The 26,771-nt window shown below is 41.9% G+C and overlaps 1 protein-coding gene across 4 annotated transcripts in view; it reads right to left on the bottom strand.

The window, feature by feature from the left end:
- Positions 1–26,771, bottom strand: part of RFX4 (regulatory factor X4) — a 129,920-nt gene that overhangs the window by 16,008 nt on the left and 87,141 nt on the right. For 2 of the 4 annotated variants that reach the window (XM_073324380.2, XM_073324417.2), the window contains 3 exons: positions 23,592–23,711; positions 22,131–22,292; positions 8,952–9,114 (listed from right to left, as the gene is read on the bottom strand). In XM_073324380.2, the coding sequence (XP_073180481.2) occupies positions 8,952–9,114; positions 22,131–22,292; positions 23,592–23,711 (445 nt within the window). The remainder of the gene's footprint in view (positions 1–8,951; positions 9,115–22,130; positions 22,293–23,591; positions 23,712–26,771) is intronic. The other 2 variants (XM_073324390.2, XM_073324399.2) reach the window with 2 other exon arrangements.

Below are 26,771 nucleotides of genomic sequence, written 5' to 3'. Positions count from 1 at the left end.
GGGCCAGAGGCCTCTCTTCATTCAGAAGCGTGAGGTGGAGCAAAGCAAAGGGGAAGAGGATGGACCACAGTGGGACTCAAGCATTAATAGGGAGGTTTTCCATATGTGGGACTGGTCCATCTGGGTGGGTCACTGGGTCCTCCACTCTCTGTTAATTGGAATGGAATAAATGGCCCAAGAGTCAAAGATGTTAACATGACCCTGTCCCTATACAACATTAAACATGATTCATGGTTTTGAGTACAGAGACCTCGCCCTGCTTAGCCCCATGGAATCAACCACTATTAAAAGCATTTTAAACTTTTATTAAAGCTACAGAAAAAGAAGAAAAAGCAGTGAAAGCATTTGAAATGTAATGCATTAAAGGAAGCATTTCTTCATTCCCTTTAGCTGTAGAGTTTTTAGCAAACCCCAGCCCGACAGTCTTTGAGATGGTATTAAAGATGTAATAACTGTCTTGGGGGGGGGAGAGAAAAAGATAGTTGAAATGGGCTGAAGTTGCTGTTGTTGTTAAAGTCCAATCCTGATCCCTTTCAAAACAAAACAAGAAAAACATATACGAGGGGAGAGAAAAGCACAGTGAAGACAAAGTGCAGCTTCTGTCTCTGGTGCTCAATCTTGCTTGTAATCTCACTCCTGAAGAAACCCGGAGCACACAGTCCTATCTATTACTCCCAGATCTGGCAAGCTGTTCCAGTGTTGGGCTGTTTAAGCCATTGCTTTTATCTGCCTCTCTTGTCATGGGCTCGCAACAGGGTTGTGAAAGATACAATCTTAGCCAGCTAAGCCAGACTCGTTTTAGAAGGCAAAAAGAGAAGAAAGAAAAGAAATAAGGTGGGGAAAGGAAAATGATATTCAAGGGAGGGCATGACAGCTACAACCCAAGTCTCACATCCCTACAGACATTTGGGATTTAGCCTGGTAGAGGTGGTGATGTCAGCTGTGTCCCTCTCTTTGGTTCAGTGTGGTCAGGGCATCTGTCAGGATCAGGTCAATGAAGGCCCAGTGGTGTCAGGGTGGGTTCCAGGAGAAGATTGGGGTGGCAACCATGATGGTTGAGCTCACTCCTTTCAGTTCACCTGTCTCCAGCCTTCGTGTTTTGATACCTTCCCCCCTCCTTGTCTCTTTTTTAATGAGCTGAAAGGGGGTGATAGGAATAATAGCTCATCCCCTCATCATTGTGTTTGCTATTTAGGCCTGCTTGCTGACACACCAATTTTGGTCCATTCATTTCCAATTCCATTCTCTTGTTTAGTGGTCATGATTTCAACACCGTTCTTGGGTGGTTTCAGTAGACCTTTTTGTCTGGACTCATTTATTCTGTCTTCTTTTTATACCTTTTTCCAAAGAATTTTATAGAACAGTCTGAATTGGACTTTTGTTACCCTGGACATCTTAGAGTGTAGGCCTCTGCACAACAACTCCTCCTGATGGCAGCATGACTCCTCCTGCCATGACTGTGCTCTCTCTCTGGGGCAGATAATGTCAGTTCGACCAGCACTGCATTTCCGCTCAGCGGTGCATTAAGCAGGGTCCTAGGACAGCATGCTGTATATGGTAGCAGCTCCTTGTCCCTGCCCTCACTCCTCCAAACTCACATATTTTCAACCATGTGATGTCCACTTGACAAGGCTTCTTCAGCTTCCTTGTAAGGACACGCAGGGGCATGCCATGGAGCTGTCACCCACTCTACTGCAACCCACCTTTGGGGAGTCTTTTTGCTTCTTGCTCCCCTTTGCAGGGAAGCACGAGGCTCAAAGCCAACAACAGATTTTCTGGTGGTCAGTGGTAAGCCTTGGCTTTCTTACGTTATTCTATGGTGCAGTCTCCTTTTGCGGAAGGTTTACACCCACAATTGGTCAAGTCAGTCCATAATTTAGGAATGTTGTTGGATTCCTTGCTGAGGCTAAGCTGTCATATCTGAGCATCCACGAGTAATGCTTTTTACCATCTCCAGTTGGCTAGGAGATTATCCCTTGCTGGTGGTGACGACCTTGTCTCAGTTATTCCTGCCTTTAGCACTGTGATGTATCTGGTATCGGTTCTGTTCAATATCTTCATCAACGATTTAGATAATGGCATTGAGAGTACACTTATAAAGTTTGTGGATGATGCCAAACTGGGAGGGGTTGCAAGTGCTTTGGAAGATAGGATTAAAACTCAAAATGATCTGGATAAACTGGAAAAATGGTCTGAAGTAAATAGGATGAAATTCAATAAGGACAAATGCAAAGTACTCCACTTAGGAAGGAATAATCAGTTGCATACATACAAAATGGGAAATGACTGCCTAGGAAGAAGTACTGTGGAAAGGGATCTGGGGGTCATAGTGGATCACAAGCTAAATATGAGTCAACAGTGTAATGCTGTTGCAAAAAAAGCAAACATAATTCTGGGATGTATTAGCAGGAGTATTGTAAGCAAGACATGTGAAATAATTCTTCCGCTCTACTCTGCGCTGATTAGGCCTCAGCTGGAGTATTGTGTCCAGTTCTGGGCACCACATTTCAGGAAAGATGTGGACAAATTGGAGAAAGTCCAGAGAAAAGCAACAAAAATGATTAAGCGTCTAGAAAACATGACCTATGCGGGAAGATTGAAAAAATTGGGTTTGTTTAGTCTGGAGAAGAGAAGACTGAGAGGGGACATGATAACAGTTTTCAAGTACATAAAAGGTTGTTTCAAGGAGGAGGGAGAAAAATTGTTCTTATTAACCTCTGAGGATCGGACAAGAAGCAATGGGCTTAAATTGCAGCAAGGGCGGTTTAGGCTGGACATTAGGAAAAACTTCCTAACTGTCAGGGTGGTTAAGCACTGGAATAAATTGCCTAGTGAGGTGGCAGAATCTCCATCATTGGGGATTTTTAAGAGCAGATTGGACAAACACCTGTCAGGGGTGGTCTAGATAATACTTAGTCCTGCCTTGAGTGCAGGGCACTGGACTAGATGACTTCTCGAGGTCCCTTCCAATTCTATGATTCTATGCAGGCTGACAGGAGGATTGGAAACTTCACCTACACACACAGCATGCCGGCTTCCATAGTTCTTTACTGCAAACAGGCCCAACTATGCCAGTTAGATACCAATCTACATTCTTGTTATGGTAATTCTCCTGAAGTAGTACACAGTGCCTTTTAATCTGGGGAATTTGCTGTGTGTCAGACTCCTGGTTCTTCCAAAAGAATTTGGAGTGACATGGGAACAGAGAAAACTGTCATCAAAGACTCAAAAAGCAGCAGTGGGGTTGTAGGACTTAGAATAAAGAAGCCAGCTCGTCAGATGCCCCTCACAAAACATGTCCTGAGTGAATAAGCAAAAGCTACAGGAGAAAGAAGTGAAGACAAAGCAAAGTCCACAAAGCAAGTTCTTCCCTCTGCACTGAAGAGGGATGAAGACTATGTTACAGCTCTTACTAACTATGTCATCAACAATATGATAAACCCATTTGACCCTGAGTCACATCCAGAGGTGCTTATCAACGTATCTACTAGACTTCATGTAACAATGGATGTACAAGAGTCTCTACTGAAAATAGTAGATGCTGGTGAAAAACAAATGGAGAGATTTAGGAGAGGTACCCTTGATTCTGATGGGTCATGTAGCTTCTTCAGCCCAGGCAGGAAAACTGGCATCAAAACATTTGCTAATATGGCCAAGAAGACCAAATTTAAGTCTGGCAAAGGAGGGACACTTACAGCAGCTATAAGTGCAGAAACTGTTTCCCACAGAGCCCTATCTTTAGCAAGAGGCAGAGATGATGTTTCAATGGCAATTGTTCTTAGTCACCCAATAAGACCTGTGCCTATGTTCCTCTTTCATGCTGATGAAACAATGAGAACAGACAAAGCTGAATTAGTGCATCAGCTGGAAGCTCAAGCTGAAAGAATCCATGAGCTAAGAGCATGCAACAAAGAAACCACTGTATACATCAGAGATGCCATGGCTGTCATACAATGATGGCTGGAGACAAATAAATTCCACACATTCAGTGAACTGGCTGCTGAGTTCTTGAGGAAGGCCCTGGGATTTCACAAAGCTAATTCTGTAATTGAAGTCTTTGAGAGATATGACAACAGTAACACTATTAAAACTGCAGAAAGACAGCGCTGGACAGGATCTAAGGTTGGACGCAAGAAATACTAGGTGATTGGTGGATGCCCTGTGCCTCCCTGGAAAAAGTTTCTAAACTTGACATTTTACAAACATTGTAAAATTCCTCTATGAATACATGGTTCAAAATGCACCTAAGTGTGTAGGAGCATACCCAACACAAACACTCCTTCTTGCTGGAGACTTTTCCAGTGGTGAGGTAGCAAAGTCCATCACCAATAGAGATGTTGAAGAAGCCCAAGCCGTGTACAATACTCAAGAGAAAGTGGACAGAAGGATGCTTCTGCATGCTATATGTGCCAATATGGCTTTTGAGTCTCTTAGTGTCAAAGGAACCATAGCAATTAGGTCAACTGATACAGAGGTTTTGGTCCTGCTGTTCACAACCTTCCATAAATGGAACACATAGATAGCATGTGGACTGAAACCAGGCACCATTACAAGCATGACTGACTAGTGTCACTTCATATCTGTGCATGCAGTTTGTGACACACTCATACACTCCTGAATTCTGCAATATACTTCTTGCTGTACCTGCATTGATAGGATGCATCTGTGTCATCCCTATTTGGGATTCAGGGGAAAAATCTGTGTTTAGTTTGTCAAAACAAAGGGAGCTTACCTCATCAGAGATCTTGCCAAACTGGGAGAGTGTGACTAACAAGCCACAATTTCTGCAATAAGGAAGTTGGTAGCAGTGCTGTATGACCAGTGTGAAAAAGAAGACCCACATTGCTTTTGGCTCAATGTAGCCATCAGAAAGGACACGGCATCGGCCAAACTCCCACCACACGACCACAGTTTTGAAGAGCAGGTCAAAAGAGCATCTTGGCAGACAAAGATTTGGACGTCTTCACACACACAGGTAAACCAGATATTGGATCATCATTGCAACATGGATGGGCAAATGTGGATGATGAGCTAATTCTTGTATTCTTCAAGGGCCAGTGGCATTTGAGCTTCTACAAGACCTTATCTGTGCCTGTAACAGTAGGCGTCACCGCACAATCAACTGTCTGTAGTCAGAACAATCTTTCCTGCACAGAACTGTGTGTATACAAAGGCAATGAAGACTGGGTAACCAATACACTCTTGACAGAAATCATAAGGAACAAGGTGATGATAATGATGTTGACTAGAGATGTCACCAGTGCTATTACAGTTCAATGATAACTGTACTAATTTATTAGATTTTGCTTTACTCTTTTGATTGTCGTGATGCTCTGAAATCCAAAGAAATCCATTTTTATGTCTTGAAATAATAACAGAAACAAATGCGAATATTTCAAAGTGGCCATTTTAATGTGTTGATGGTGTAATTGTTTACCCTCTTTCTATGATAATGGCACCATTTGACAGTTCCCCATCACATGTCATCTTAAGGTAGACATAATAAGCTTTCAAATTATGTATGATGTGATTGTGTGTAGAGAGAGTACATTAAGTTGCCCAAATTGGTGGTCACTGCTGCTCGCCCATAGAGGGGTATGTTTTTAAAGTGTTCAGACACATTGCACTCTAACTGCCCTATGTACACTCCATTGGTGCATTCTAAAAAGTCCCTAGGTCACGTTAATGCAAACTAGGTACTTTTTGGAACGTGCCAGCAGGGTCTACACAGCACAGCTGGGCGCTTTGCAGATCACATCCCTCTGGTGCGCTCTGCCACGCCATGTAGACAAGCCTCAGGAATCTTGGTTTCCATTTCAAATTCTGTAGGGGAATGTGCTCTAGTAGGCACAGACTCGTCTGCCTGTTCCCCCAAACTTGATCCCTTCTGTCCCATGCCCTCCAATGCAACCCTGTCCTAGTCCTGTGTCTTCCCCGCCCCAGCTCCTCATTCCAATCCCATTCTTCTCAACTAGCCAGTACCAGTCTCCACTCTTAAGGCATCTCATCTTACTCCCAATCTTCTTGCTCAGCAAGTCCTAGGCCCGGTCTACTCTATAAAGTTAGTTTGGCTTAACTATGTCAGTCAGGGGTGTGTGAAAAATCCACACCCCCTAAGCGGTGTAACAAAGCCGACCTAAATCCCCACGAAGACAGCGCTAGGGCAGGTGAATTAACTACATCAGTGGGAGAATCCCGCTTCTCTGTTTAGGTAGTGTCTATAGTGAAGCCCTGCAGAGGTGCAGCTGTGCCACTGCAGCATTTTAAGAGTAGACAAGCCCTCAGTCTCACCCCTCTGGACTCCCTGCACCAGTTTCAGTCTTCTTGCTCATCTAATCCCCGTCTCTCCCCATTTCAACTCCCAATTTCCCCTCCCACCCACACCATCAACCTCCAGTCTCAGTCTCACGCATGTAGGCTCCTTGCCCTAATCTCCCTGCCCCATTCCAGGCCCCATCTGCATTTGAAACAGGCAGCTTCCTCTTTCATGATGCCTGGGCCCAGCAAGATAGGCACTGAGAGCACAAGAGAGACAGTCTTTGATGTCTGCACTTCTCTGTTACCAGGATTTGGAGGGATAGCTCAGTGGTTTGAGCATTGGCCTGCTAAACCCAGGGTTGTGAGTTCAATCCTTGAGGGGGCCATTTAGGGATCTGGGGCAAAAATTGGGGATTGGCCCTGCTTTGAGCAGGGGGTTGGACTAGTTGATGTCCTGAGGTCCCTTCCAACCCTGATACTCTATGATTCTATCACCTGAAGCTATCTGGATTCCTGGGTAATCGGGAGGTTGTGATTAATCACCTGTGCAGTAACAGGCCAACAGAGGGCAGTGTGAATGAGGGTGAATTTGCTGCTGCTCCTTTCCTCCTGCTCAGAAGGGATATAGGTCACCAGAAAGGGAAGGTTCCAGGGCAGTTTGAAGGCATTAGGTCACAGAGGCAAGCTTTCTCATGGCCCCTCCAGTGATTGGAGGCAGCTAGCAGAGTCTAACTGGAACCTGCCAGTGCCTTCAGGCCTGGCACCTAAGGTGCCTATAGCACTTGTCTGGCAAGTGGCACACAGACCACGCCACTAAGGATGATTTCAGGACAAAGGTTGGTACTGCAGAGTTGCCAAGACCTCCCAAGGGGTGGACAATTATAAGGTTTTCCATGCTGCTGTTAGCGTGACTCTTGCAGTTCGTAGAAGAAAGGTAAGCAGTTTCTGTCTTGTTATCCTCCATTATCTCCTAGGAGGTGCCATTGATATACACAATATACATTTCTTCATTTGGTATTTTGGAAGAATGTTTTCTGACTGTGTTAAAGGATGTTTGCGCACTTGTGCACATCGGGCTTAGGTGCTCGAGGTTTCCGACTTTTCCACCTACTCTCCAGAATAAGTCTCACTAACCCCTTCCCATCTTGGACAGTTTAACTGGGCTTTAGGAGTAAATAATTTTACATAGCCTCTGAAAAGAAAAGAAAAGAAAAGAAAAGAAAAGAAAAGAAAAGAAAAGAAAAGAAAAGGCCACAACAAGAAGTTACACTCTTGCCACTTTCAATAATATTTTCACCAGTACAATCAAGCTAATTAAGAAATGTCTGATAAATCCCCTCATTTAAAACACAGCTGAATGTCACTATCTCAGCATCTTCCCAGGAAGGTCTGGAGTCTTATATTATCTATTATTGTCACCACTTCAAATTCAGAGGGAAGCAGTAATGATCCCTCACTATTTATGGTCATGAAAGCTGCTTTTATCATGAAGCTTTCATTTTGTTTTGCACAACCGGCCTCAAGTACAAAAAGATACATTTACATTTTCTGAGCATGACTCAAAATGACTCTGAGCTTGATTCTGTCTTAAGCCCAGTCATGTGGTAAAATAAAAGTCAGTGTAAAAACTCTTGAGCCCTTTAAGGTGCTCTCCTCATCAGTACTCTACAAAGTTTTTGCATTCCAGAGGGTATCCATCTTCAGTGATGACTGGTAGTAGCTCCAGCAGAAATTGTTCTAGAAAAGCCAGAAGAGGTTCTCTCCATTCAGATATATTGGCAGGCTGAGGATCCGCATTTTGTGTGAAATTCAGCCCAGATCGAGGACCAAAGCCCTCAATGGTGCATAGATATTGTGCTGGCTCTCCACAAAGCAATGAATCTCTTATCTTCCACTATGGAGTATGCATTTCCACACATGGAAACTGTGGACAGAGCTTGAGGAATTCAGTAAGAAGTCTTCACCTTGTGTTGCACGCAGGCTATCAGCAACATCTCCCACACTCCTAATCCTGGTACATGCATGGGCCTGCCCAATGGGTGATTTTGTTATGGTGTTTGGCTAGTTGTGGAAGGGACAGAGGAGTTCTCTGAGCCTGATACAGAGCCCTATAAGTTGGGAATATACAGAATGGCTATTGCTTTCTAACAGAAGTGTTGTTAGGCTTTGTTAAAGTTTGTAAAGTGCTCCAAGATCTTTAATAAATTGTGCTATGTCAATGTTTACTATTTTCATTGGTCAGCATTACTCCGAGGCTTTTACACATTTGTTATGCTGGATTCTCCTTCTAGTTCAAAAATTGTCTGTCTTTCCAAACCCTGGAAATTGTTGCTCTGTGAGACTAGCAACTAGCTTGGTGAAGGAGGGTTAGCTTTTCTTGACATATCTAGGCCATTGACATAGAATAATAGGAATCAGAGATAGAAAGAAACCTAATTAGATCATCCATCCAGTCCTTCTCCCTTTAGAACTTATTTTCCAGGTTTCCTTGTGTTTATGACTAGCATTATGTTTTAAATGAATAAATGGAAATATGTGAGAGACCATATAACCATACAACGCTATCACATTTGCAATGACGATCTATTCCCTCAGGAAACAGACCTTGGATTCCAACTGCTTTTGAAAAAAAAATTATTGCAAATTTAGACGAGTCCTTAAAACTCAAATAAACAAACTGGAAAGTGACCTACCCGTGGTCCTCTCTGTGGGGGTAAACAGGTATCCTGTGTGTGACAGATGAAGAAGGCACATGAGGACTTCTCATGCAGGGCAGCTGTTGCGAGTTCTCAGCAGGTGAACCAGCAGCTGTTGTCACAGTGTATGTGAGTGACCATGTATAGGACTGCATAGCCCCTGCAGAACAAACAAAGTTGATATTCATAGTTAACATGAGCTGTAGTCCTTTGAAACAATCCATTTTGAAACAGCCAGTAAAGAACAATCTAATAAGGTGATGCCTATGAAGAACATCAACCAAAGGAGGTGATAAAAATGGCAAGCAGTAAAACACCCATTTTTGAAGAACACTTCAAAAGGCACAAATAGGTGAGCTAGAATATCAGATACTGGGAGACAACCCAGACACAACTAGTATTTTTGAAACATAGCAGGATGGGAATAATCAATGCAATGCTGTAATTTGTGCCTATAAACCTTTGGGCAGGGACTGTCTTTTTGATCAGTTTGTACAGCACCTAACACACTGGGGTCCTGGTCCATGACTAGGGCTCTTAGGCACTACAGTAATACAAATAGAAATATATAATTAATATAATATAATATACAAAATACAGGACAGGGCTTAGAGCTGGGAGAACAGCCCTAGCACAAAACATTCCATAGACATTATGGGCCAAATCCTGAGCCCCTCTCTGCAACAGAATGGAGCTCCGTGCCGGCCTAACTTGATCCTCAGGATGATCAGGGCTGGTGTGGTAGGAAAAACAGTCAGGGCCCTTGTGGGCATAGAAGAGGGTTGGATTCAGGCAAATGAATTCCCTGCTGCCTGACTTGGCTTTCATCTACCCACCAATCTAAGTTCTTATGTGGTCCCCATCATTGTGGTATCAGATTGGCTCCCAAAATAATAACAAGTGCACACTTGGAGACGTTCCTCTCTCTTCCCACTAGTCAGCAGGGACCAGATGTTGTCGACTTTTAATGTGGTTCTATTCTAGGAAGGTTAAGGCAAAGAAGTGGGTTTTGCATTTTGCTCTGATGGTGCTGAAGTTTTTAGTCAGCCTGATCTCCTCCAGGTGGGAACTCCAGATTTATGGGCCAGTTCTTGAGAAAACTTGTCCTCTCTACGTGACTCCCATTCTTGAGGTTGGTGGTTCCATAATTCTGGGGTAACATAGCTGTTGCGGATGAGGGCCAACATCTTGAATTTGACCCAGTATAGAACAGGGAGCCAATGAAGATAGCAGAATAAAGGTCACCAGGTGCTCTCAGCTCTCTTTCTCCAGCTAAAAAAGGGAATGGCCTAGAGTTTCAGGAGCTGACTTACATTTTCCTTCAGCACCTCTAGGACTTTCTGTTTTGTCAAAGGACCTAATTCAGAGAGGCAAGTTACTGTGTTGTCAGCTCTGTGTTCATTGTATGGCTCTTGGTGAATGGAGAAGCAATCTCAGATGTGGGTGATTTTCTTCAGAAAGTCAGGCAGATAGTTCTTTGTAGTGGAAAGTGCTCAATTCTGGGACTAAAGTGGGACACCCTGTCCTAAACAAGGTGATTCATAGACAAAATCTCCGGTAGGCTGTGACTTTATGGCTGCTCAGGTGGAGAAGAGGTGGGAGTACTTTGCATGTTTCATGCCTGAGAGTAAAAACAACAAGGAGTCTGGTGGCACCTTAAAGACTAACAGATTTACCCACGAAAGCTTATGCCCAAATAAATATGTTAGTCTTTAAGGTGTCACCAGACTCCTTGTTGTTTTTGTGGATACAGACTAACACGGGTACCCCCTGATACATGCCTGAGAGTAGGTTCACAAGAATTGCTTGTGCTACAGCCTGTCTGCATTTGCTTCTGTTCTCCATCACTAACACTTGAATTTTCTTCCTTTCTACTCCTTCTGTTACAGGTTTGCAGAGAACCACTGAGATCTATGGGAGCAATGAGGAGGGTGCAGGCATTCCAATACTAGAACATCAATGGTTGTGTTTAATGAGTGGTCACAGTGACTCAACAGACCGTCTATCCTACAGCAATTTGGTGGGGTGGCATTACCTGCAAGTGTGTTTTGGACTTGACTGGGCCCAGGCCATTACGTTACCTTCCTTTTTGTCTGGAAACCAGCCTGAAGGAAGTGACGGTCAGTCCAGCATAGGGGGCCGTTTCTTGTGTCCTCTATATCAGGTTAGGTTCCCCCTTTTAAGTGAGAGGAAATGATCTAGTAGTCACTGCTGGCCTCAAAAATTGATGAATCCATAGCCAAGTCCCATTCAAAATTCAGGTCCAAAGCATGACCTGCTCTGTGTGTAGAGCCAGATGTTACCTATGAGAAACTAAAAATGGAAAATGCGGCGAAGAGGTTTTAGGCCATTGTATTGGAGGGGTTGTCAATATGGCTGCTGAAATCTCCCAGGACGATCGTCAGAACATCTTCACCATGCCAGACAGCAGCACCTCAGGCTACTGCTCTAGGAAAGGCTTGCTTTCTGGGACGTCTGAAGACTAGCAGTTTGCATGTGGTGGACTTGTCTCTGGATTTGCAGAGCATCTGACTATTGAAAGATTTTGTATCAAGGAGGCCTCTCTTGCATTTGAGACTGGACTGGAAAAGGATGACTACTCACCCCTTCTCTCCCTTGTGGAGGGAATGCAGTAGCTTTCACAGAGTGATCTGCACATGAAGAGAGAGGGGAAGGAGTGGCTCAGATTTGGAAGGTCTCAATTTCCTGTCGGAGGAAGAAGAGTGCAGGGTACACGTGTGTATGTATGTGTTAAGGGAGGGCACCAATCAGAGCCCTTCCATACATTGTGGTAGGGCAAAAGGTAGGAGGAGAGGCAATTGAAGAGATTGTGATTGTTTCGATTTTTAAAACACCAGAATCCCAATCCCACAGTTTTTATACAATCAATCCCATTGATTTCAATGGGCCGCAAGACTGGAATCCAGAAGACAGCCTTTTTTAGCTGCTGTACCCACTGAATTGAACCAAACTAAACATAAAACAGTAGTGGTTGAGTGATTTGACAACACTTTTTTGTTTTTCTTTGTGATTTCAGCCTTTGGGGTTTGAATAAACATAGAAAGTTCTTTTACTTCATTTCACTTTATTTTTTACTTTTTTAAGACTGAGTACATTGTTGAAGACACGACAGCAAGAGGCCCTCTGTAGGAAGCACAATGTATAAATAGCTCTGCTAAAAGCCCAACAACAGCCTTGTCGTGCTTTCACACAGCAAAGCCAAAAATCCAAAGGAATTTCATTCACGGACGCGTGATTTGTACTACAAACCCTGACTGTACTTGGTGGTGTGTGTGTACGGCTGTGAATAGTCCCATATAGCCAGGCTGATTAGCTATTGTCCTGCCTCTTGTGCAAAGTGAATGCAAAGTGGATGTAAAATGCTACCATTTCACAATGGTACACACATTCACACATGGTTTCACATTTTACAGCCACTTTGCACTGGATTGCAAAGGTGCATGGCAACACTGAAGCAAGCCCACAGATGTCAGTAGGAATCGCAATAGTAAATATTATACCTGGTAGTAAACAATACAATACCAGGTATAATGTTTACAACAGACTTATGTCGGTATAACTACGTTGCTCAGGAGTGTGGAAAATCCACACCCCTGAGCAATGCAATTGTGCCGACCTAATCACCAGTGTAAATGGTGCTATGCTGATGGGAGGGATTCATAGTTACTGGCAACATAGCTACTGCCTCATGGGGAGGTGGATTAACTACCGCGAGAGGAGAAGCTCTCCCGTCAGCGTAGGTAGTGTCTTCATTTCGTGCTGCAGTTGAATCGGTGCAGCTGTGCCACTGCATCGCTGTGCATGCAGACAAGCCCTCAGTCGCCCCAAAATCAGGAGACTGGCTTAAAAATCAGATTTTTAAAAACCAGACATTTGGGGTTCTTTTCATTTGCTTTCTGGTGCTGGAGCCTTCAGGGTTTGCATCATCAAGCTTTTCTCTGCAACCTCGAGGGCTAGAAACTTACCTTAATTTTTAAACAAAAAATAGCATTCTCATGAATCCAGGAGCTGGAGCTTTAAGTAAAAGCACCAAATATCATGAGACTCTTGATAAAATCATGAGAACTGGTAACACTCACTAAGAGTTTACAAGATCAGCCCCAGGGAGCATTACTACCAAGTCAGCACCCTGAGGAATAGTGTACAGTACTATTGAAATGAACCTTCAATTCAAATATACAGTCCCTTGTAACTGAGAGGAAAACAGTGGAGGTGGCAATGACAAGGAGGTGGAGAAATGATTAGTTATCTATTAGCAAACATTTACAATGCAGAATTTCTGTAAACCAGTTCAGGTTCTTCTAACAGCAATTGCATTAGCAAATGAGTAATCCCAGGCTTTAAGAGAGGACTGCAGAGTCAACCATCACTTTTGTTACAATATTGTTGTAATTTGACCAATCATTAATCTGGCCTTTGTAATTTAGAAAGAATTAGGGCTAATTATCCTTTTAAACTTTCAGTAATTTAACAGAAAAATTTAAATAAAACGTTAACTGGGCATGCCAGATGTTTTACACCAGAGCAATCTATATAGGATTTACCTTACTTTAGTTAGGTGTCATCTAATCGCAGTGATTTAATTTGCTGCTTTTGTGTTTGACCATTGAGTGCATGCAGGAAGTTTAAAAAGCAAGTTTAATAGTTAACTTTTATTGCCAGTGCCACAAGCAGCAAAGACTTAATGACACCTCAAATGGGGGAACTGCAAGCTATTGGCAACCAACCAGATTAGTTTTCTAGTTGTACAATGCATTTCCACACTGCTACATTTACCTAAATTAAAAAAAAAAAATTAAAGAAAGGCAACACAGTAATTTTTAAATATATCTCAAGAGAATTGCTGGTTCGATCCACTTATCTGGAGAAAATACACAGAATTAGAAAACAAACAAAAGAAAATACATTGAGAATTTTACACTTCATCCCTCAAATCCTCACCTGGTATAAATATGCATAACTTCACTGAGCTGGAGTACTTACATTTTCAAATATTTTGATTTTTACTTTACATGCTGTGTAAGCACTAAGGCCTGGTCTGCACTTGAAAGCTTTATCAATACAACTATTCTGAGTAGTGGTGTGATTTTTTTTTTTTACTAACATAGTTGTACTAGTGCAAGCCCTAGCATGGATTCAGTTAGACTGATATAAAGGTGAGACTGTACCTAAAACGTAGATCAACTTAGCTATGTTGCTCAGGGCTGTGAAAAATGTTGTGCCCTGTACAATGTAGTTAGGTTGACCTAACCCCTACTGTACATGCAGCCTCTTGAGGGGATGAATTTTCTACAGCAGTGGAAAAATCCCTTCCTTTGCTGTAGCAAGTGTTTCTATTTCAGTGGTGTAGCTGCTGTGCCATTGTAGTGTACACCTACCCACCAGTATATCTTATTCCCCTTCCTGAACTGGAATAAACTTTAGGCTTTATAGCTAAAAATCAGCGTTTTTATACGGAATAACTGCATCCACACGAGGGGCATTTTGCTATTTTATCTATGCTAGTGTAGTTAATGAGGAAAACCTTTCTAGTGTAGACCAGCCCATAGAATCAAGAAAAACATGGATAAGAAGCATCTTTTACATTTTTATTAAAAAACCTCCCCTTTTTATTTTATCATCAACGTACATGAACTTTCCACACAAATGCCTTTTACATTTTTCACATGTCTGGAATATTATCTGCATCGACATCACCACCAGTTTTGGGTAATTTTTTTGATGTCCCCTCTAATGTTTTTAAAAACTTCCTATTATATTTTTCTACAAACTGCAGAATATACCCTCTATTAATTGATACCCTAGAACTATGGCAGGTTGATTAGCCAAGATGGTTTATAATATGTCCTCAGCACACACAAAGTAAAATACAACCAATTCCTGCAGCTGCAATGTTTCTGGTTCTGGATTACTTTACTTATATGAACTCTTATTCATATAAGTTGCGTTCTAGACAAAAATTAAGATAATGGTGATTAAAACAAAGTTGAGCTCAATGGCCAGAGAGAAGCAGCAGTTCTGCCAAACAAAAGAATATGGGGAGAAAATGGGGGAGGTGGGGGAGGAGGGGAAATGAAGAGCTGGTGAAAAAGGAGGACTGTAATGATCAAAGATGAACTGTAGCAGAAAGGTCTTCCATGGAGGTTTAGCTAAGACAGGCTGTGGTAGAAATGCTCAGGTGGGAGGATTCCTTAGCCATAGTCCCTATGTCCATCCTGAGGCTTCACCTTAGCAGCCCTCAGCCTTGGAGGGCCATAGCAGGAGAGAGACAATCACTCAAGCACCCTAGTAAACATAATTAAAGTACAAATAAATTAACATAATGCCAGTGTGAGTCCCTTCCACGTTCCCCACTCTTACAACCTCAGACCATTCTCATTTTGTAGGTCTCTCCTTTGAGGGGCAGCACACAGTTACCTGCTTTTCAATTTCTTGTTACTGGGGGAGGTTTTCTGGCCTGTGTTACATAGGCGGCCCAACTAGATGATCACAATGGTCCCTTCTGGCCTTAAAATCTACGAATCAAATTATTCATAAAATCTGTGTCTCAAGTTTCTACTGGGGAGAGCACATAGCATGCTGCTTCATTCAAACAGTGTATTTTCTTTTGTGCTCACCAATGTTCCCTCTAATTTTTGACAGGCCAAGTGCGCAAAACATTTCTTCTGTGAAAATTTTTGAAGTAGAGTTCAAATTTGTGCGCCATGAGGCAAATGCATCCAAGCGAGTAAAATGCTTATACATTTAAAAAGTTTTAATTTGCAATTTGTGATAATAATAGTTTTATACCATGTTATTTTATAAATGTCGTTTTTAAATACTTAGAAAAAGGAAATTTAACCATTCTTCATGAAGCAGAAGTTAGTTTTAAGCATTACGCTTCATGATCTTTTTTATAGACAATCACGAGCATATATCAAGCACATATTAATCATGATCATTATCAGTCCATAGGCTTCTGCCAGTTGGTGTCCACTTTCACCTTTCATTCTATACACATGTCCGAAAAGATTTTGATAAACATATAATAAATACAATTTAATAAGTATGCCATTATGTCAATTTGTATGGGTTTTCAGAAAGAGACATCATAAGTAAAAAAAGAAAAACAAGAGTTTGTGTTTTAAATTTAAAATTTTCCTAAACAATATCAATAAATCATTATCAGCCAAGAATAAGATATGTAATTACAAATAAATTTTAATTTCCTTATTGGTCGAAATGTCAAAGACTGCTATTTACTGTTTTTCCCTGTGATCTTTTTCATTTGCCCATTCAATATAAACTCTGTCCAGATCTATCCATCTGTCCTATCTATTTCACTCTGTCCTCCATCCAGCTGGTAACTCTTAACACACATCAGCATGTCCAAATGATCTACTTGTAAATGATTCCGTAGTTTGTTTTTTAGAGTGTTCATTAAGCTAAAGCCACGCTCACAGTCTGCACTTGATGCTAGGAATGTTCCTCCAATATCCGTCAACTTTGCAAGATCCTGAAATGTTCGTTCTGGTGAGCAAATGTCACCATATCTGGGAAACTTAAAATCAATTGGCTTTTGATTCTTTCAGCTACTGCAAACTTGAAGTCATTGTACTGACTGACTATAACAATCTCTTCAGCAAGAAAGTCTTTGTATTTTGAACATAGAGATTTCACCTGATGAATTCCAAAATTGAAGTCACACTTAACTATTGCTGCACAATCAAAAGCGGACCACTCCTGGACTTCATCCTCTGGAAACCTGTCTGCTAAATGTGCACACAAGAAGTTTATGAAAGTTATTATGGAACTGGTATCAATTTCATTATTTTCTTGAGAGCTCATATCTGAGAGAGCCTTAACTTTGTCACTCCATAGACTGAATCTCCAAGGGACTGTCTTCTGATCTTGTTCAGTTTACCTCGGGCAAGGTGAAATGCTTCAAGAGGTGTAAGGCCCCGTTTCTGGAGCAGCGTGGATAGTGAAGTCAGCTCCGACAAAACATCATTCAAAACTTCTAATGTTATTTGGTATTCCATGGTATTCAGCTTTTTGTGGCAGTATTTAGAAACTGGATCAGTATCTTTGTCTTGCTCAAAATATTCCAGAAGAGGATTATAGTTGCGAATAATTGCTCGAAGTGCAAAGTGCCTAGATAACCAGCGCACTTCATTGAGTGCCCTGAAAGCCACTGACTCACATTCAGAAGCATCCACTATTTCCTGAAATTTGCATTTTCTCCTGGATGACCGACAGAACACCGTGTAGACAGTTCTCATTAAGGTTTCGATGTCTCTTATCAGCTTGATCTCTTTCAATGCATCGGAAATCCCCAAGTCTTCCCGGTGTGCAACACAATGTTGCTGGACTAAGTATGGAATATCACATTTCAGATGAGCCGCCACGCCATTGAGTTTGCCCAACATCACGGAGGCACCATCAGATATGAACATCACCATTTTCATGAGCTCAAGTTGGTGTTTTTTATAGAACTCTTTGATTGCAGACACTATTGAAACAGCATCACACTCTTGCAATTGTAATAGTCCACCAAATGAAGTTTTATAGTCTGCAGAATTTATGGATCTATATTTAAAGTAGAGTATCAAGTGTCTGTTAATGGATATATCAGTGCTTTCACCAACAGCTAGAGTATGAAACATTGCCGATGCTATTTCATGCATGAGGTCATTTTGGACAATGCAGTTGACAATTTCAAGAAATTCAAAAGCATAATTTTTACTTCTCCAGCTCGCTGGTATGCGCACATACTTTTCCATATGGTCATTAATATCCTGAACAGAAAGCATTGAGCTGTTAATTTTAATAGCTAACAACACACTGTCAATAAGTACCTTGATTTCTTCTGGGTTTGAGCGCTTGTGTTCAAGATTAATTTGCCTCCTCTGCTTTTCAGCGGGACTTTCAAGAATCATGCTAAGCAATCCGCTCCGTAAGGACAGGTTTTGTTTCTAAAGGGTAAGTCTTCACTACCTGCCAGATCGGAGGGTAGTGATCGATCTATCGGGGATCAATTTATCGTGTCTTGTCTAGACGCGATAAATCGATCCCCGAATCAATGCCTGTATGCCACCTCAGCAGGAGGAGTAAACGGAGTCGACGGCAGAGCCATCGCAGTAGACTCGCCGCCGTGAGGAAAGCCAGGTAAGTCGAACTAAGATACTTCGACTTCAGCTACGTGAATAGTGTAGCTGAAGTTGCGTATCTCAGTTTGAACGCCGCCCCCCCTCCCCCCCCAGTATAGGCCAGGCCTAAGTCTTGTTATACCATCTATATGAGACTTACTTGACAGATGACGCTTCAAGAAATCCAACTTCCATAAATAGTTCCACATTCTTCCTGTTGAAAATTCTCCCGAAGCTCTGGCATCTCGACAATATACATAAACCACTCCATTGTCCTCATTATATGTGAATATTTCACAAAGTTTAACAAGCATTATACTATGGGTACATTTTCCGGCAGGTAGTGATCAATCGGGGATCGATTTATCGCGTCTCATCTAGACATGATAAATCAATCCCTGAATCAACTCCTGTACTCCACCCTGGCAGGAGGAATAAGCGGAGTTGACGGGGGAGCCACCGCGGTTGACTCGCTGCCATGAGGTTGGCCAGGTAAGTCGAACTAAGATACTTCGACTTCAGCTACATGAATAGCATAGCTGAAGTTGCGTATCTTAGTTCAACCCCCACCCCCCCCCACCCCCTGCCAGTGTAGCCCAGGCCTACATGACTTTGGTGTAACCGTCTCCATAGTCTCATCCAGCTATCCAGATTTAAATGAAGTCACTGTTCTTTTATGCTTTAGACCTCTAGATAGTGACATTTTTGGGATTGATTTTTTACCAGATTGGTTTATTTAAAATTAATACTTCTAAGAAATGGCTACTATTTCAATGTGCTTAACAGCGTAACTCGACAAAAGGGCAAATGGGAGATCATTCAGATCAGGATACCGGAAGTTTGTGCATAGCTCCGATCACATTCATGCATCTGTGGCAAAAAAATGCAGGAGAATGGTAAAACATCATGAGAAAATGTATGAAGTCCAATGCCTTTGAAAGATTTCAGTCACGAAAACAACACTTACCTTTGTTCATTTCTGGGAAATCTTTGCAGTTCCTTAGCAACTACGGCCAGGCATTTTGACTTATTCACACGTACTTGAGTTTGTACACAGCCAAACGAACAGACTACAATGAGATGCGTGGGTCCCGACTGTCCCGACATGATCAACGTTTCACATTCGAAATGATGGTGGGGAGGGGTAGGATTCATTGCCCTCCTTTCCCTTTCCCCCCCTTGCCAGCTAGTAGAATCTGGCTGTGTTGATAGATGGCAGGCGAACAATGTCAAAAGTCGCCTGTAAATGATATTTCAGCCTGGCTCTGATGTAGTATTTCATTTTGTGTGTGCGCGGTGTTTCGCCGTGTGTGCAGAGTTTAGGATCTGTGTGCACATGCACACAGCTTAGAGGGAACAGTGGTACTCACCCTTCATGTCCAAGAACCACATGACTCTGGTCTTGTGGTCTTGCTGTTCAGGACATGGGATTGTTGTATTTTCACACCAAATACACTCTAAACTTTAGACTATGATTCTAAAGTCTCAAACAACAAGCAAACCTGAGGTTTCCACAATGCTATGTAGGATTAAAATGCTCTTAAATCTATTTCAGCCACAAATACACACTGTGGTTCCCTGGAATGTCTTTGAAGGCATGAAAAAGATTTGGCAGAAACCTTTATTAGTCCTTTAACTACTGTCTGATTCTCTAGGATGGTAAATTGCCACTTCCTGGCATTTTTCTAGAAGCTTTTGTTGCTACTCTAGAGTCCTCCAAAAGTGAAAGTTATATCATTCATTTCACCACTGAGTAGCCAGGGCAGCATCAGGTGCCTGGAATGTCTTCTGACAGTCATGCAAGTTCCTGACTCCTTTCCTGCATTTGCAGACTCAAATTAGGAAAACAAAATATTTTTGACCCCAGAGACTTGAAGGTCATGACTGGCCCTGGCCACCACCTTCAGAATGTACAATCTGTCTTTCATATCAGAGAGCCTATGAGAGGAATTTCACATGCAGAGTATAGAGGCCCACTTGTATACACCAAATTGCAAGCCAGTTGCGTGCCTACTAGTTCATTTGCAATTTTTGCAATCCCAAGTCACAAATGGAGTATCTTCATGCACAAATGATTAATTAGGACTTTTACATGCCCATTTGATACACAGTGTGTTCCTGAAACTGCTATAATTATATGTGCAGTTATAGGCATGCAGTTGCATACAAGCCACAGGCCTTCATTTCCTAAATTCTGTCCTTGTAAGATGTTGAAAGGTATGAACAAAGCGTTAAAACAGAAAAACAAAACAAACCCTAGAGCAACTGAGCCAGATTTTTAAAGGATTTAGGCACCTGAAGATGCAGACAGGATCTATTACCATTGGGAATTGGGAGTTGAGGTGTTTTTGATAATCCCGCTAAAAGCCTGTATAGCTTTATAAATCTGGCCCATTCAAACTGTGTCCATTTTTAGAGAAAGTGTGTGTTAAGTCATCGAGGGTGTTCTAAAGCACCATTTCTCAAATGTGGCCACAGTGGCTGCATGCGGCCACTAGGGGGTTTCCCTGTGGCCACGGCAGTTTCCTGGGCTGGGGGGAGGGGAAGCATCAGCCCCTCCAAGTTCCCTGTAAGCTGCACGGCCATGCAGCAGCCTATTTAGCACCACACAGGCACTCAGGGAACCCGCCTGGGGACCGGCCCCATATCCCCAACCCCATCCCAGAGCCTGCACCCCCAGCTGGAGCCCTCACACCCCTGCACCCCAACCCTCTGCCCCAGCCCTGAGCCCCTCATTCCTGGCCCCACCCCAGAGCCTACACACCCAGACAGAGCCCTCATACCCCTGCACCTCAACCCTCTGCTCCAGCCCTGCCACATTCCCCCTCGGCCCCACCCCCATCACATGAATTTTGTTTTGTGCACCAATATGAAGGTTTTGTGCACCAATATGAAGGTGAAGGTCACACATCACCTCCATATTGGTGCACATGGGTGGGAAAAATTAGTGGGAACACTGCTCTTTCTCCCTGTTGCTGCATGCGCTGCCTCTCTGGAGGCACAGATGGGACACACAGCGCTTAAGGAGCAAGGTGAGAAGGCAAGGGGTGGTGAGGAGGCGAGCAGCGGGGGAGTAAGGAGGTGAGTGGTGAACCAGCAGCAGAGTGAGGAGGCCGGGGGGAGGGGGGGCGCGTGTCCTCCCCTCCCCTTAGCCCTCCTGAGCATCCTCCCCGACTCTCCTCTCCCCAGACCCAAGCCGCCCAGATATGTTTTTCATTATTATTTGGACTTCTATTATGTGAAAGCATTTTAAAATTTACTTCAGAATTGTTGTACAACCATTTTTACCAAAAAAGCAAAAGAAACAATAATAAAAAAAGACAAGAACATGCAAAGCACCTTATTTGTGTTTCTATTCTGTTAGGTCCAGTCAAGAATAGAGATAACTACATTATTTTTATTATTGAGTCCGCAAAAAAAAGCCCAAAACCTTACATAAATAAATTACAATGATTTAGATGTATATATGTGCATATTACTTTATTAATTTAGGAAAAATAAATAATTTTAGGAAAAAGTGTCTGTGCGGCTACCAGCAAGAGTTAGTGGCCACACACTGAGGCCACCCAAAAATTTGTTGCGAGAAGCCCTGTAAAGTGCTGTATTTAGAAAAGGCTCTTTTAAAGTATTGCTAGAAATATGCGATTTTAAACTGAGGTTTGAAAACATTTTGGAACAAAATTGTGGCCCTCTTCTTCCAAGGGCCCCAGACATCTGCATAGAGTCCATAATGTATTGAGATTTCCATCTGCTTTTACAAATTTATATCTTGATGTCCAGGAATCCATGCACACATTGGATCCTTTTTCAATTGCACTGCATGTCATGTTTGGCAAGATATAAAGAAAATATCTATTTACAATTATAAATAAGGAACATATGCTGAGTCCATTTTGAGAGGGCGACTTCAGAGACAGTGGCTCTAAACTGACACATTGCTCACAATTTTTATTGCAGGCTTTTGGTTTTTTGACAACATTTTTTTGGAAAAAAGAATGCAAGAACCAGCCATCCTTAGCCTACCTACCTGTTGTAGTTGCTATGCTAGCGTACTCTGGGGATTGACTGCTCACAGGTGAGGATGCAGATGGCACTTCCACCAAGGTGGCAGATTTAGCTGGAGAGAATGGCACTGGCGAAGGAGTTGGAGGAGCAGGTTCTGTCAATATAATTTCTTCTCGTATTTCTGCTGAAGATTGGGAGACAGGTCATAAAAATGTTGTTAAATATGGCTCGTGGAACCCTATGAAATAGATCACTTAGAAAAGTTAATTTTAGATGTAAACTCTGGTGTGTGGAGGAATTACATAAATCTGTCTTTATCGTAGGTATTTTCATGGCTCCATTTTCATGGCCCCATCTCCTGATCATTAACATGCTTATCCTCACAACATCAGTGTGAGGTACTCTTATGCCCATTTTACAGATGGGGAACTGAGGCACAGAGAGGATAAATGAATTACCCAGGAAGTCTGTGGTGGAGCATAGATTTGAACCTGGGTCTTCCAAGTCACAGGCTAGCACCCTAACTACCGGATCATCCTTCCAAACCTTAGGTGTCATATTTAGTCTATGCTAAAATGGATGAGTGAGCTTTTCAAAAGCCAGCTAGGGGATTTAGCCATACAACTCCCATTTAAATTAATTGTAGCTTCAGGGAGGGATGGAAGCTGGCTCCACTGACTCTATGCCTGCTAGGACTCTTTTTCATCACATGCATCCTGAACTGGGAGGTTACAGGTGATCTCCACACCGCTGGGGCTGCACTGAAGTACCTGAGCATACAGCACTGAGTATCTGGCATCTGTATTTCTACTGATAATGTAGATTTTTTTCTTTGGAAGTTAAACATTGGTATATCATAAATCATAGCTTTGGCTTTAATCTTAACCAATGAAAGTCACTCACCCCGATTCTCTTCTCAGACTCAGTGGTGTAAAATCAGGAGTAACCCGACCAAAGACAGTGGACATATTATTGTAAAGCCAGTATAAGGGAGAGGGGAATCAAGACACGTGTCACTTAAATGTGACTGTGGTTTTATAGGTTAGTTGATGTGAACATTCAGTATAAAACTCCCTTGCTGAAATCTCAAATACAGGTTTAGGAGTTGAAATTTTCAGACTTTCATAACTAAACTCAATAGTTACAGCAAGAAGCAGGCAGTCTAATTAAAAATCAATTTCAGGACACTCAATGTCCCCACTGAATGCATCCGGTAAAGTGAGCTGCAGCTCACGAAAGCTTATGCTCTAATAAATTTGTTAGTCTCTAAGGTGCCACAAGTATTCCTGTTCTTTTTTCACTAACCAGAGAGGCTCATAATTGACTTGTCTGACATAATACAGCTGAAAAATTACACATTCCTTCTGGAAAGGCCTGATTAGGGTAAATGGGGATAGGGAAATGCCCATGTACAGAAATGGGTGAATCACAGAGAATAAAATTATAGAAGGTATGTAAGGTACTGCTAAGAAAACAAACTCACCTGTGCTTCCTTCTCCTTTCATTGCTCTCATTAACTCATTAGCTCTCTCCTGACAATGCAGTGATTCTAACAGGTATAATACGTAGTCATCAAACATCAAGTGAATAAGGTGAAAAGACCCTGGGAATGAAATAATATGAACAAACATAAAAGCAATTAATGGTCTCAATACATTTATCACACAAATGATTACAGTATTACCAAAAAAACAACCCCAAATCACTGAATACCACTGGCCCCTGTATAGTCCTGCTACTGAACCATGTCTCTTACTGAAAAGTGAGTCATCTGTCAATGTTAAAGGCAAGTTAAGAGGGGAGGGTGTTTTTGTGTCTGGGTTCTGCTTGCCACAGTGTACTTGTACCTGGATTTATACAGATTTATGTGAATTCTGGGATCATTTCTCAGAAGTAAAATTTGTGTCTCTGGGGTCCGGTTCTTGAGAAAAGTGTCCTGACAAATAACTATCATTCTGTAGTAATTATAAATCTTGAGCAAGAATTGCCTTTTGGACCAAGCTCTCTCTCCTATATCCAAGCAAGCACTTACTAAGTCAGATGGGGCGGTCTGGGAAAGCAGGAAATGAATCAAAATATAAAAATCTATTCCTGTCAAATACACTAGCACAAAGTATTGTTGAGCTAGCTGGACTGTCCATGGGGGCTTTAAACTAGAAAGATGAAGGGAGGGATATGGTGAAGGTCAGAAACTACGGGACCTGGACCCCAACCTTCTTTCAGCATCTTCCCAGCAAGAGTCTGATTATCTTTTTGTTAGCATTTTTCAGCCAATTGGGCGTTGGTACCATTTATATAGGACCTTTAAAGCCAGAACATTTCCTTCCCAACTCTCTGGTAATGTCATTAGTGTTGCCAAGAATCAAAGCCATTATTCGTGTATGATAGGATGCCCAAACACCTTAAAATAAGTTGCTTTAACAGGAAGCATTGTCAGTCAGGATAGGTACAGTCTGAAGAATTTATAAATAAGGAACTTTCTCATTTTTCATAATTATACGTCCAGAGGTGGATTATGTTTGTGGTTAGACTAATAGGTTAAAAATTACAAGTGTTAAGAATCAGCACATTTTAGGATGTAAACTGGTCACTGAGTTGAGAGCTGGAAATAAATATTTTGCTCTCACGTCCTAGCATTGTAAAATTGGCCAAGAACAGTATAGCATACTTTTCTGCCTTTCTCTGAAGCATCAGATTACTGACAGATGTAGAATACTGAATGGGATAGACCAATGACATGTTCTGGCATGACAATTCCAAGCTACCTAAGACATCAGAGAAGGTATATGACACAATGATATCAATGAGAGACTAAAAGACTCCTTAAGTAAAATGTCCATCCCTATGGCACATCTTGAGGGTTTTATCCAGTCTATCTTTGAATAATTCGACAGATGAGGTTTCCACTACTTCCCAAACGTGCGAGCAACAACTGTGGGATGCCCCACATGGAAAGGCTTCAGTCAACCAAAGTAGCGTCAATATCTCTGGCATCAGCCCTTCCACATGAGGCATCTGTCACATTATTACGTACCACATTACTATAGTTGGAATAGGAAGTGTCCTGAATGTTTTGGCTTTGCCTGCCATCTCCCAGCATGAGGGACAGGCATCACTATCTTTAACAACCATCAGTCTTGGAAGTTCCAAGCACATTTCTTGGTGGTTCCCGGCAAGCCACTTCCTAGGAGGCAATTTGAGACATGCTATACAGATATGGATCTGGACAGGGAAAGAAGAGTTTCCCGTGTAGTTTCAGGTCTCAGTTCAATTAGAGAAATGCCAAGAAGCAGAGAACAGATGTGAGGGAAGCAGTACTGGGGAAAATTTGACTTTTCCTCTAGCCTCCATAGACAGAGACTTAAAAATTTATACAAGGACTCAGTGTGAGAAGTAGACATGTCCATATGCTATCACTGGGCAGATTCAGCAGTGTATAGAAGATAGGAAGCAAAGAAGAAAATCAAGACAGATTACTTTGTCTGAAGAGCATACTGGCATCTACTAGAGATGAATGATATATATATTTTTAAAACTAAATGTTTTTTCTTCCAGAACCAATCTTTTTGCAAAAATGAAAAAATCACAAAGACATGTTGACCCTCTTTTTTGTAATTTTAAAAATTTCCCATGACATTTTTTGTAAAAATTTAAATCACTATTTGTATTGATTTTTTAATAAAAATATCTTCAAAATTTTTCATTTACCAAAACCAGCTCTTTGATAAACAAACAATGTGCATAAACATCTAGATAACACTTTAGACAAAAGTTGCAATAAACTGTTTTTGTACAAAACAGAAAAATGGGTCTGTATCAACCACTGCAAAATAGAAACTTTGATATTTGGGGTTATTATTTTTCAACCAGCTGTATTATCTATATTATACAACAGAGCTGGGTGAATACTTCACTTTTTTTTTATGAAGAGTCACTTTAGTGAGAAATTTAACTTGCTCTTTTTATATTGGCTTTCCACCAACGATTAGTAAATTTTAGATATATTTATTTGTACTTGCATGGTACATTTAAAAAGGCCTATCAAAGGCTTTAGGTACCTTTGGCAGGAGTGAATACAGTCAGACTGGAATAAAAGTAAACCCACCAGCCACCCCAACACCAGAGAAAATAGCCAGCTGAAAAGAAATCAGAAATCAGCTACACCCATAGACCCCAAATCCCGCAACCACAAATACAAGCCCTCAATATACTCATCACTCCTCAAAACCTGGAAAAAGAGATGGCTTTTTCGTTGTGCTCTGAATATCAATGGATTTGTCGATTTCAAACCTAGGGATAACGGGAGGGTGAATTCCAAAATGGAGGGCCCCTCACAAAAGAATGTTCTGCCAACGGGCCCCTTTCTTAAAAGTCAAGAGATGTCAGCTCACTGCTCACAAAGATGGCAGCTGGGGACAGAGAGAGGCTCTCTCTCCCATAGGCAGGTCCTTGGTCACAGCCCAGGATCTGGCCCAAAACTTTCAAATTTCTTTACTGATTTTTTAACAAACTTTTGAGACAAAATCCTTCCCTGGAATGGGATGCTACATACATAATTTCAGAATGATTGGTTTTTTGGAGGAAGTTAGAGGAGGAGGTTGAAAGCTGAGCTTATATTGGGAAGCCTGTTTCTACCTTAACGAGTGCCTACAGCTGCTCCACA

This window comes from Lepidochelys kempii, chromosome 1, assembly GCF_965140285.1.
Source record: "Lepidochelys kempii isolate rLepKem1 chromosome 1, rLepKem1.hap1, whole genome shotgun sequence".
In the NCBI taxonomy this organism is placed as follows: domain Eukaryota; kingdom Metazoa; phylum Chordata; order Testudines; family Cheloniidae; genus Lepidochelys; species Lepidochelys kempii.
Note: the sequence above shows the minus strand (reverse complement) of the source record. Positions and strands in the feature narration are given on the sequence as shown.